The sequence below is a fragment of the Necator americanus genome, chromosome III (genome assembly GCF_031761385.1).
Source record: "Necator americanus strain Aroian chromosome III, whole genome shotgun sequence".
In the NCBI taxonomy this organism is placed as follows: domain Eukaryota; kingdom Metazoa; phylum Nematoda; class Chromadorea; order Rhabditida; family Ancylostomatidae; genus Necator; species Necator americanus.
Genome location: NC_087373.1, coordinates 16,852,725 through 16,863,411, shown reverse-complemented (window position 1 = coordinate 16,863,411; position 10,687 = coordinate 16,852,725). Strand labels below are relative to the sequence as shown.

The 10,687-nt window shown below is 40.9% G+C and overlaps 1 protein-coding gene across 3 annotated transcripts; it reads left to right on the top strand.

The window, feature by feature from the left end:
- Positions 1 to 738: 738 nt before the first annotated feature.
- On the top strand, positions 739 to 10,228 carry RB195_009832 (uncharacterized protein; the record flags this gene model as incomplete). 3 transcript variants are annotated; one of them, XM_064190558.1, is made up of 9 exons in its annotated part: positions 739 to 895; positions 968 to 1,071; positions 1,179 to 1,279; positions 6,724 to 6,787; positions 6,825 to 6,886; positions 8,144 to 8,234; positions 8,353 to 8,497; positions 8,581 to 8,768; positions 10,091 to 10,228. In XM_064190558.1, 9 exons carry the CDS (start codon positions 739 to 741, stop codon positions 10,226 to 10,228), a joined length of 1,050 nt encoding a protein of 349 aa, XP_064048141.1. The 3 variants fall into 3 exon arrangements, with proteins under 3 accessions (XP_064048141.1, XP_064048142.1, XP_013300865.1); XM_013445411.1 differs by lacking the exons at positions 739 to 895; positions 968 to 1,071; positions 1,179 to 1,279 and having other exon boundaries at positions 6,735 to 6,886; XM_064190559.1 differs by lacking the exons at positions 6,724 to 6,787; positions 6,825 to 6,886; positions 8,144 to 8,234; ... (1 more) ...; positions 8,581 to 8,768; positions 10,091 to 10,228 and having other exon boundaries at positions 1,239 to 1,283.
- Between the last annotated feature and the right edge of the window lie 459 nt (positions 10,229 to 10,687).

Genomic DNA, 10,687 nt, shown 5'->3' with positions numbered 1-10,687 from the left:
GACAACATTAGTGGAAGATGGATCCACTATATAACTGCTCAAACTGCAAACATAATAAATAAAATCTTCACCCTTCATTCTTACACAAATCATCCTTAAGTTTTAGTTTAATATCTGAGAATTTCTTCCTCTATTCTTTTCTAGTTGTCTTGAACTGCTTATCGTAACAGCATTATAGTAAAACAATAACAATCAGTAAGACAATATTCCAGCGATTCTATGTGAGCCACACGTTGGGTCTATTAAGTTACCTGAAGATAGGTTCATTTCCTGAACGAAGATAATGTTTATAAACCACATTTCGAGGAAAAAAGAAAATGAATGTCACATCATCCACCAGAGGACCAGAAGCAAGAAGTAAATGGTCTAATATATCACAAGGCAACTAATATATGTCATCACAACACGCCTTCGATATTGCGAAACCATGAGCTCTTTGTGTCATGACTTGGCCTTGACTTTAAATTTTCGCCACGCTCCAAAACGTAACAACGGTGATACATATAATGAGAACTATCACTGCAAATCGCAAAACAATAATAAAACGGGATGAAAAGAAAAACAGTTCGGTGAAAATGGAATTAAACGAGAGGAATAGAGATCCAACAGAACAAAACAGAGACTCTCGGGCAAAGCATCAAGTTTTACATGGCATAGGACGGCAGGAACACTTCTAATGCTCGGGACACGGAGGCTGGGTTGTGGGAATTCGTAAGGTTGCAGAGAAGGTTGTAGGTGATGCCAGTCGGCTGTCGGCCGCACGGTCGCAGACCGACTAGCGCACAGCACACACTAAAATGCAAGCACCGCCCAGTTTCAGCCAAGGCCTCCTCGTGCACTCACTTCAAGTGCGGATCTCATTGGAACCTCGAGGCCGATCGATCGTCTATTCATTGTGCGGCGGTTATTGTAATGATCTCATCATGCTGCTGTTGACCAGCACCTCAAGTTTGATAATCTCTTGAAGGTGTCATCATCCGGCAGAGGTATGAGATACTTCCGCCTGTGGTCAAGCGCGGCCATCGTCTGCTCATGCATGCCATCGAAATGTTTCGTCCATTGCGCTCTCAGGTTAGTATCAGACGTTGGGCATTGTCACCATCTCATTATAGAATGTCCGGTTGAGCCTATGTTACTAAACCAGTGTACGCATTTTGTTGTTAAGCAAAACATTACAGCACCTCGAAGTAGGAACAGCGAGAAACTTTCCTATGTACATAATAACAATGCCCTTTCAGGGAGTGGCAAAGAGCTGTAATGGAACTCAGCAACCCGTAGTGTGAGTTTCTGCCTGAATATTACTTGTCCTTGTAAAGTGCACAGACGCCACTGTGCCTGTAGGCTTTCACTACTACACCCGCCAAGGCTTCGACAATAGTTTTTCTCTCCAGAGGAGAATTAATCCAATGATCTGAAGTAGTGCACCTGGGGAAAGTTGGAAGTGAACTCGGCATAAGTACTGTGGGGCTCGGATGAATTCAACCGGGTGAGCGCGATGCGTCTCCTGTAGTGCACCTCCTTTCGTCATTGTACACGTTATAGCGTTATACACGCTCTTCCTATCCGCCCTAACTTAATCGAAGGCGGATCCCAGTCACCCAGTTGATTGTCCCGAATTTATTTGATCGGCTCAAAACAACCATTTTTTGACACGACTGATGTGCAGTCGAGAGGAAGACTCGAAATAGATTATACATTTGCACAATATCACTAACATGTTGTAGTAGCTACGATCGAGATGGAAACACTGCAACGATGTGTGCTGCGAGCAAGGGTCTCCTCCTCGCGCGCAGCGTCCTCAGTCTCAACCGCTACGTCCCCCTCCCGCCGCTTTGAGGGTAGTCGCTTGTGAAGTCAACGGAAAAACTACGCTCATTGTCGGCCTCAAAATCTTGCGCAACTTTGCGAGGTCTCTCGTTCGTCCTCTAACAACTTGCTTGATATTGGTGACGGCACATGCACAATCTTTTATTGATCGATATTTTCATTACACCAACTTTCATCCAAATTCAGCGACATATCATTCTTCCCCGCAAAATCCCTGAGTTCGATATCGACGACAATCTCTCGTTGACCTCTGCTTTGAGCTGACACTTCAACATTAAATGAGAAATCTGCCACAACTATTTCGAACCTGTATCTTAATACGATTGTGTGGTATTTTGCTACCATCCATCACGAACAGGTGTGTCTTACTTTTTACATGGATAGCGCGCCAAATTTGAATGTGTTTGGCTTGCCTGCTTCACCAGCGAGTTCATTATGCTCATATTTGCGATATTTCACAGTTAATACTAGACTGTCTTTAACGCAGTTGATACATGCTGCTTTTTCATCAAGGACATTTTTCTTTTTTATTTTTGTTATTTCTCTTTCATTTTTGTGGGTTAGTGGTGGAGCGATCCAGTCGCTGTACTCTTGGTTTTCAAGATGTGGGAAGACCTGCTTGTTTATTTGTTGGACAGCAGCTTTCAGATGTAAAAGGTACTTTTTTTAGTGGAAAGCATTTCACCCCAGTTACCTACCTTACTTATAAGTCTGGAATAGTACTTTAAAACCGGTTTAACATTTCTGACGAGTACATGTTTAAGCTCGGTAACTTGGCGTCATATCTTTTTTTCTATCTTTTATTTTCTTATTTTATTCTATTCTCTTATTTTTCTAATCGATGCTTTTCTTTTCTCTTGCGAGATGCGTACAAATAGCTCCAATCTAAATGTTCTTCTTTGTTAGTTTAATTACTTGTTAACTAGCTTACTTACTAGTTTTGCTCAGGAACAATCATTTCGCACGGAGATACGTTCTCTGCCATTCCGCAAGAACAATAGGGATGAATTAACGGAGCTTGCTATACCAACGAGACTATTAGGAGGCGCCGTAAATCAAAGACTTTAAAAACAAACACTTGTGTCTATCTTCTCGAATAAAAAAGTTGTCAACAGGGCCCTCGCTGTGGGGCTTTTTACAGGGATTCCTGAACTTTGTGAAACCAGTCCACCCTTTTTGGAGGTGTTTTCAGTTGGTTCTATCATTCTTTTACAGACCAAATTATTTACTACCTTGATAACCCTCGGACTAACTCTACGTTTTACGTCCCCTATTGTAGACCTTTTTTGTTTTTTTTTAAATTTTATTTGTTTTTTCTTACTTTTAATCTATTTTTTATGTGTTTTTTTATCAACTTCTCCACCCCTTGTTCCTTTGTTTATTTTCGCCTATTTCATCCATATATTTGAGGTGTATACTGTACATTTTATTTTACGAGCGTATCTTGTGCTTGCATGTTGTACGATTGCGCTATAGCATTCGCGACAAAGTTGATAATGAGCTATGTAGTTTTTGTAATGCGATACTGCTCCACAGTTGTGAGAAATGGCCGGCGAATGCTGCGTAACAATGCTCGTCTCTACAAAGTTCACGCCATATTCACTGCACTTCGCGCAGATGTCGTATGTTCAAGAATACTGGAATATTTCGGTGATAGCGTTCCGAGAATATTGTATCAAAATGAAGAATTACGTCTTCGGTGAAGACGGACACTGATCTTCTCAACCGAGCAGAACAAACTTCACGGCTTATTTTTTCTTGTCTTTTATGGGAATGGGATGACATAGTCTCTTCACGACCTCACTTTCCGTTAGTTTTGTCGCTTGTTTGCTTCTAGGACACCTCTATGATCTTGGTTAATAGGCACTACATTTCTGCTCCATTTTCTCGTGTAATTCTGCACGTTCAGCATTATTCGTTGTCGTTGTCCTACAGAGGTCATTTTCCGCTACTTTAATGCTTTCTCTTACGAGGATGTTTCGTCAAGGACTCAAGTTTATAAGAATAGGATTTCTGCTCCACTTTTTGTGTGATTTATTCAATAAACAAATGACGTAATAGTCGGATTCCGGGGTTTCTCACGTCAACAATTACAAAAAGCGTGCACAGATGCACAAGAAAGGAGCAGAAATTCAATACTTACAAATGAAATTTCATGAGGCACCATAGCAGCAAAACTAACAATTAAACTGACAAAAAGGAATTCAGCAAATTCACATTTGATATTTCCAATATTGTGCGAAGAATGGACGAAAAAGCATTGAAATCGTGAAATATATTCCTGAAGAGCTTACCACGCACTTTTCACCCTGTTGCAGTATGTTCTATGCCGGCTGTACAGCGGAACGCATTCCATGCTTTCAGATATTGGAATAGTCCGTCGTACGCCGGAACAAATGATCCAACCACGGAATCAAAGTGGAGCAATTTCTGCATCCGGAAGGGTGATGGAGAACCTATTCTCAACAACCATTTTCACTTGAATCCTCAGCATCATCCTGAGAGAAGATGGATACTTTATGCCAGATGGCCTCTTTGAGGCCATCACTTCACTACTGACAAATCCTAATATTAGAAATACCTAATACAACGTCATGATCAACACTGCCGCGATTTTCTTCACTAGTTACCTAGGGGGATTTCCCCTGTTCAGTTAAAAACGAATCGTTATGCAGCCTCACTCCGTCGCTACTGATCATTCTGTTCTAGTCTGCTACTCATGTACTCGATGTTCACCCCAGTAGTGCTCTGTATGATTGAAAAAAACATTAACTGAATGAACAACTGAGTGAGCTGGAATTCGAAAAGAGACACCACTGACCTTATGTACGTTTCGAAAATCATCGAATGTCGCGCGATCTCAAAACACCGCTATCTGATCTCGCTTTAGTCCACTTGAAGAAATCCTCCGTTTCATTTTAGAGAGGTCATAGAAACGTAGACGACCAACGCTTCTATCCAATACTTGAGGATCATTCGTAAGTCACATCGCAACCTCACCACTAAAATTTCGTCGTTCTGCAATAGATCATATAAATTCATAAATGTGGGGAAGTTCGAGCAGGTGATACAATATCACCCAAAAGATTCTGCTCTGCTCTTCAAAGCGTAATGCAGAATTGGAGTGATGACATAGGAGTGAAGGTCGATGGTTATACACATCCAGAGACACCATTCTCAAAACACCGAACATTAGCTGGGTGGGACGAATATTGACCAATTTCTACATTTTATTTACATTTTATTTGAAATATTTGGGAAGATTTTTTCGTAAATTCTATGCAAATAACTAATATCTAACTAATATTCTAACTTTCGGAAAGTAAACCGGAAGTGACTTTGTTTCACAAGGTATTAGAAACAACAGGAGTACCACCGATAGACAACCACTTAGTAAATCCTTCAAACACAAATGTGATGCTCTTCGTATTTCACGAACGAGGAGAAGTTATCCTAGAACTATTTCACAAGATCGAAACGATACTTGATTCCGCTTCGAGGAGACAGGAGACAGAAGACCATCGGGACTAAGGAATTAGACTGCAGTTTACTGTTTCCCTCTTAGAACTTTTGTTTTCGTAGTACATTCATATCACAATTTGAATAGTTTGTTCGAATTTATGAAAGTTCCGTTTGGCACCGTAGAATTGCCGTATGAACAATATCAAGAATTCGGCGGATTTAGATCTACCGTAATGGGGCGAGCCGTAATGTCCCTTATAAAAACCCTTGTGACTCGTGATACTTGTGACTTGTGATACGTGGTGGTCTGTTACCATAGTCAATAAGTGAAGTAATTACTAGCCGATGTGTTGTTCGTTGAGTATGCACATCGTTTGAATGCTTTCTGTGGGGTGATGAGGCGTTTGAGAGGAAAAATCACTGATGGCTTTATTTTTTCTTTTCTTTTCCCAAGCTCTGACGAAAGGGATAACGCCGAAACGTTAGCTCTTAGTGTAGACCAATACCAATCTTGGCTACAGCTCAAGCAAATCATTATAGAAAATAGGAATATAGCCAGAACATCCTGAAGCTTGGTTCTCTTGCGCTGCGCGGTTATGAGCAAGGCTGAACCCTTGCTCCTGTCGGTCTGCAGAGATGGGCGGAGCTACCTACGGATTCTCCTCACGCAACTGCATCAAGCTCCAGGTATTTTGACATAATGATGCGAAGACATGTGTTACGCTGCAACACACCGGTTGCAGCCGTCATCGTCACGTTTTCAACGTTTCATATATTTCTTGCCCATTTTCTCGTGATATATTACTAACGGTGCACTACTAACCCCATTGATACAACTTTCTAGCGCTGGTGTGTCAAAAAAAAAAAAAAAAAAAACTGGAGCAATAGGACCTATCTAGTTTCTTTTTGGTACTAGCGCATCTATCTTTCGTCATTATGTCTGTTCCACAATGTTCATCATTTAGCCTTCTCTTGACGCTTGTATCCGATTGTCGCTGGACACGTCATACAACTTTCTGGCAGCCGCGAACTACAACCGAGTGCCGTTGGACCATTCACGGCTTTCTGACGCCGTTTAAACTCATATAATCACTTTCTAGCGCACCAATGAAACGGTTGTGATGTTAGGGAGGAATCTAATTCCATACAAGCATTCGCATGTATGCGATAGTTGGAGCTCCGACTCCCTTCACTTCTGGACGGTTGGCTAAGGGCTCCTCATCACCTGAGATGCACCCCATAAGCTAGACTCCATTTACTCGAGGAGGGTTCGGCTCCGTGCACACGTGCCAGAATAAGCCTATTATTACTTAGCTGTTAAGATATATGCTAATCACTATTGTTAATCGTGTCTGCCTTTGGTCATGTAGGCGTACAAGTATGACGTTTGGAAGGTTTTTTTTTTAGAATTGATTTACCAACTCTTGATTTCAGCAATAAAATAAATGCTTGGGAACGTAGTCGCTCAAAAAAGGAGTCGCCGAAAGAAGAAATATTCGTTAATCTCTCCTACTGTCGATGATTCTCATACTAAGGAGGAGCAGCCTTCGCTGGACTCTAAAGCTTGTTCAGGAGCGCAAACACGCCGTAATAATGGGTTAGTCCTTTTTGGAATCCTCTTCGCTGTAAAAATTTTCAACAATAGAGTTTCATTCTTTAAGCTGTGTTATAACTTATCGTGAAGTAGAAAAATGTAGTCATAGTAGGGTAGAACGGCATGAAAAGCAGTGCAGTTGCGTAGGCGGCTGCACTCGAAGCGGTGCGATGAAGATAGCGGTTGGAATTGAAGAGGGACCAGCAAGGGCCCCCCATAGATTCTAACCACTATGCTACGCCGCAAAGCTTCGAGAGTAGCCGCTGACGCAGCTGCACCGTGCTTCATGACGTCTTGACCTTGCTGTACTTCTACTTGTTCATTATTTCAGTTCATTTTTAATCAACCAAACGTGGTTCATTACAAGATTTAGCGGCGTGGCTAAAATGGCGTACAAATCCAAACTATTCCGCTGAATATTGTTCCACTCAACCTAAATGCACTTATCTTTTCACGCAAAGTGGAGCTACCGACAGTCCCAACTGGTTGAAAACCGCACCACATCGGACGCAGCGACAGCAGCAAGCGTCCGGTCGTTTGGCCCTACTGTACCATGCTACCATGGTGCTCACCTCTGCATTCCTTTTCGGTTGTTGGTAGCGAACTGGAGGTTGAAATAACCTTATCATCCCTAATAGTCCCAGACGCAGAGAAAAGAAGAAAAAATTGTGCATATCTAGCAATTTCTTTCCTTTACTGTTTTCCATTCATTTTTGTTGTTAGTAATGTCCAAATACTGCATTTTATTTATATTATGATGCACTATTTTTTCTAGTGCTGGTAGTAGGTTCTCATCATGAATATAACATTTTTTTTGCGGTGTGAACCAAATTCGCGAGCCGCTTAAATGATATTTCATGGAAATCCGTACAACCTGACGACGCTTAAGTTGGAACTTTTCGAAAGCGGCGAGAAAGTTACCTTTTTTATGGCGTCGAGTGCAGAGATGCGAAATGCATCGGTTATAAGCCCATTTTTATTAAACTCTGCGTAATATACGTGAATGAAATGCTCAAATTTCATCTTTCAAGACCCAATAGGTTAGAAGCAGATTTAACCTCAATCGATTATTCAATGTGCCTAGATGTCCTGGTATCTAGCAGGACGGATCATTCAGAGTGATCACACCTGAATTAGAAGCCGTATTGCCGTCAACAGTCTGACCCTATGCATTAAAAGTATATTTTTCTCAAGATTGAAAGAAGCTTCGATATATTTATTCCACTTTCATGCTTCATTTAAAAATGGACATTCGTTTAGAAGAAAAGCTGTCCAAGATGTGTCAAATCACAAAATCACCGAGTTCTTCCCTGTTCGTAGAAGTTCTCGAAAAACTGGAAAACAGCTCGAGGTTTGTTATTATCTGCGTTAATGTTCTGATGATCCTGTGGTTTGTATTGTTGGAAGCTAAGGAAATATTAACTCACTCACTCATTCGTCCTTTCCAACTAGTGCCTGAAACTATTTAGGAAGAAGAGAAGTTTGCTCTACGTGATGCAATTCATAACTTCACCAATGAAGCATTACTCGAAGTGTACATAGATGAGAAAAAGGGACGGGGCATCCGGGCTGCCAAGTCATTCGTCAAAAACGAATTTGTTGTGGAGTATAAAGGTACGTTTCGTTATTATAACCTTCAACCCTCTTGTGAAATTAGGTTTAAGTTTTGATAACTTCTAAAACTGTTGTAGTTTCAGGAGACATGATGGATTACAATTCAGCAAAGACTCGGGAAGAAGAGTATGCAAAAGACCCCTCAATCGGTTCTTATATGTATTTCTTCAAATATAAAAGTAAGAGATGGTGTGTTGATGCTACGAAAGAGTCAGAGTTCAAAGGTCGGCTGATTAACCACAGTGCACTTCGTCCTAATCTGCGTACGAAGGTATGGAGTTTTCTCTTGTGGCGGTCAGAATTTCCTAATTCATTCATTTTATTTGCTTTATGAATTCGTTTTATCACTGATAATCAGTTGTTGTGCATATTTTCTTCTGCTGCTCACTCTCCATGCACTCCCCTCGTTCATCGCATCAATGCGAATACTGATATCGGATGCGCTGTTAAACGTGAGAGAAAAAGTTTGGACAGGGAGACGAGCAACACCATCAACACCGCTATTTTCTACAACGAGTTCGATTGGAGCGCGCCAGCCTGGTGCTCGCGCCGCATCTTCCAGGTCATTTTTACGGCAGTTAAGAAGAAGTGGACGGAATCACCCTACTCCCCATAATCTACTACCCCGTATAGGCATAACCCACCTCAAACCCGCATCACCCCAGATTCGTGGGGTAATACCTTTGATTTCCAAACCACGCTTTTTTCCTTTTTTAACAGTATCATAGTTACTGGTGAAAGATTTAGTAGCTCTCTTGCTAATATTAAAACTACTTAAAAAAACAAGCCCAGTTTTAGACCTATATTCTTTTTTTATATTGGAATCGAAGAAGTGTTTGAAGCTACAGAATTCTGTTTTTTTAATGACGTTTTCTTCATTCTTTTTTATTATAAATAAAGGCGAAAAATTTCATAGTTTTCTTTCTGAATGTGTCAGTCCTACATTTTGAGAATATTCAAACTTTAGCTTCAAACACTCCTTCGATTTACACTCCTTCGCACTATTTTAAAGCATTACTCGAAGTATGGGTTTACTTCCTGTTTTCCCCAATAGCTATAAAAGAATGATGTTTAACATAAAATGACGTGAACGACATCATCAAATCATGTGAACTGTTGGCTGCTATCTGAGCAGCCGGTTTCATTCGTGTTTCCTTTTTCTGAGGAAGGCATAATACCAACCTGAGGCAAACGTGCAAGGACTCAGACGCACTAAGGAATCACAGGGGTTAAAAGCAACACGCGCAGTGCAGTGACCACGGCTATGAAACGGCTGCAACGTCTCATTTACCATTAGCGACATGCACACGAAGTTACTGTGAGATAATACTGCATTATGTCACAACAATTCTATGCCGTTGGACCCGTCGCACCATACTCAACACGTTTATAGCCGAGAACGAGAGAGTTATAACGTAGGAATTTGCGGGAGGGAGCCGATGTGCCAAGTCGGTGTTTTTATCCTCTCATACAGGTCCGGTACCAATTTATCGACCGTCACAGCTGTATCTCTTGTCGACTGACCTACATCCGCCATTATATTACATAAATATTAATATGAATAGGCGAGTTTATTTTAAAAATTGTTTTGAGGTTGTGGAATTCGATGGTGAACTCCATCTTATCCTTGTTGCAAAGCGCGATATCGACGAGGCAGAAGAACTTTTGTACGACTACGGGGATCGAACTCCAGAAACTGTTGCTCGTAATCCTTGGCTTGTGAACTCATAGCTTGCATCTTAGACTTACTTTCATATTCCAGCAATCTCTTCAGTTCTACAATTTTTAGTTGTGACGCTTTTATGATCGCAATGTTGATGTCCTTCATATAGTTGAATTATTTGTTGTGTTTTGCTAGGTGTTTTAGAATCTTTGGATGTTTTTTTTTAATTTTTGATAGGGAGCAAAATTCTTTTTTTGCTCAACATTTTGGCTTAATTCTTTTAGTTAGCAACGGTCGTTTGCCTATAATGTCAAACCCCAATTCTGTTCTATATGTCCTTTACTTTCAGTTCGTTTGTTGACACAGAATTGTTTATGTGTGCTTATTCTTCAAGAGAACAAGAGGAATCTGATGATCACTTGTTCTTGCAAAAGTAGCGTTGCAGTAACGTTTTCATCTTATGTGAATAGTAAATTGCCTGAAGTAATTTCGGGTACTCCAGCTACGAAATCGCACATCTTCTGTTC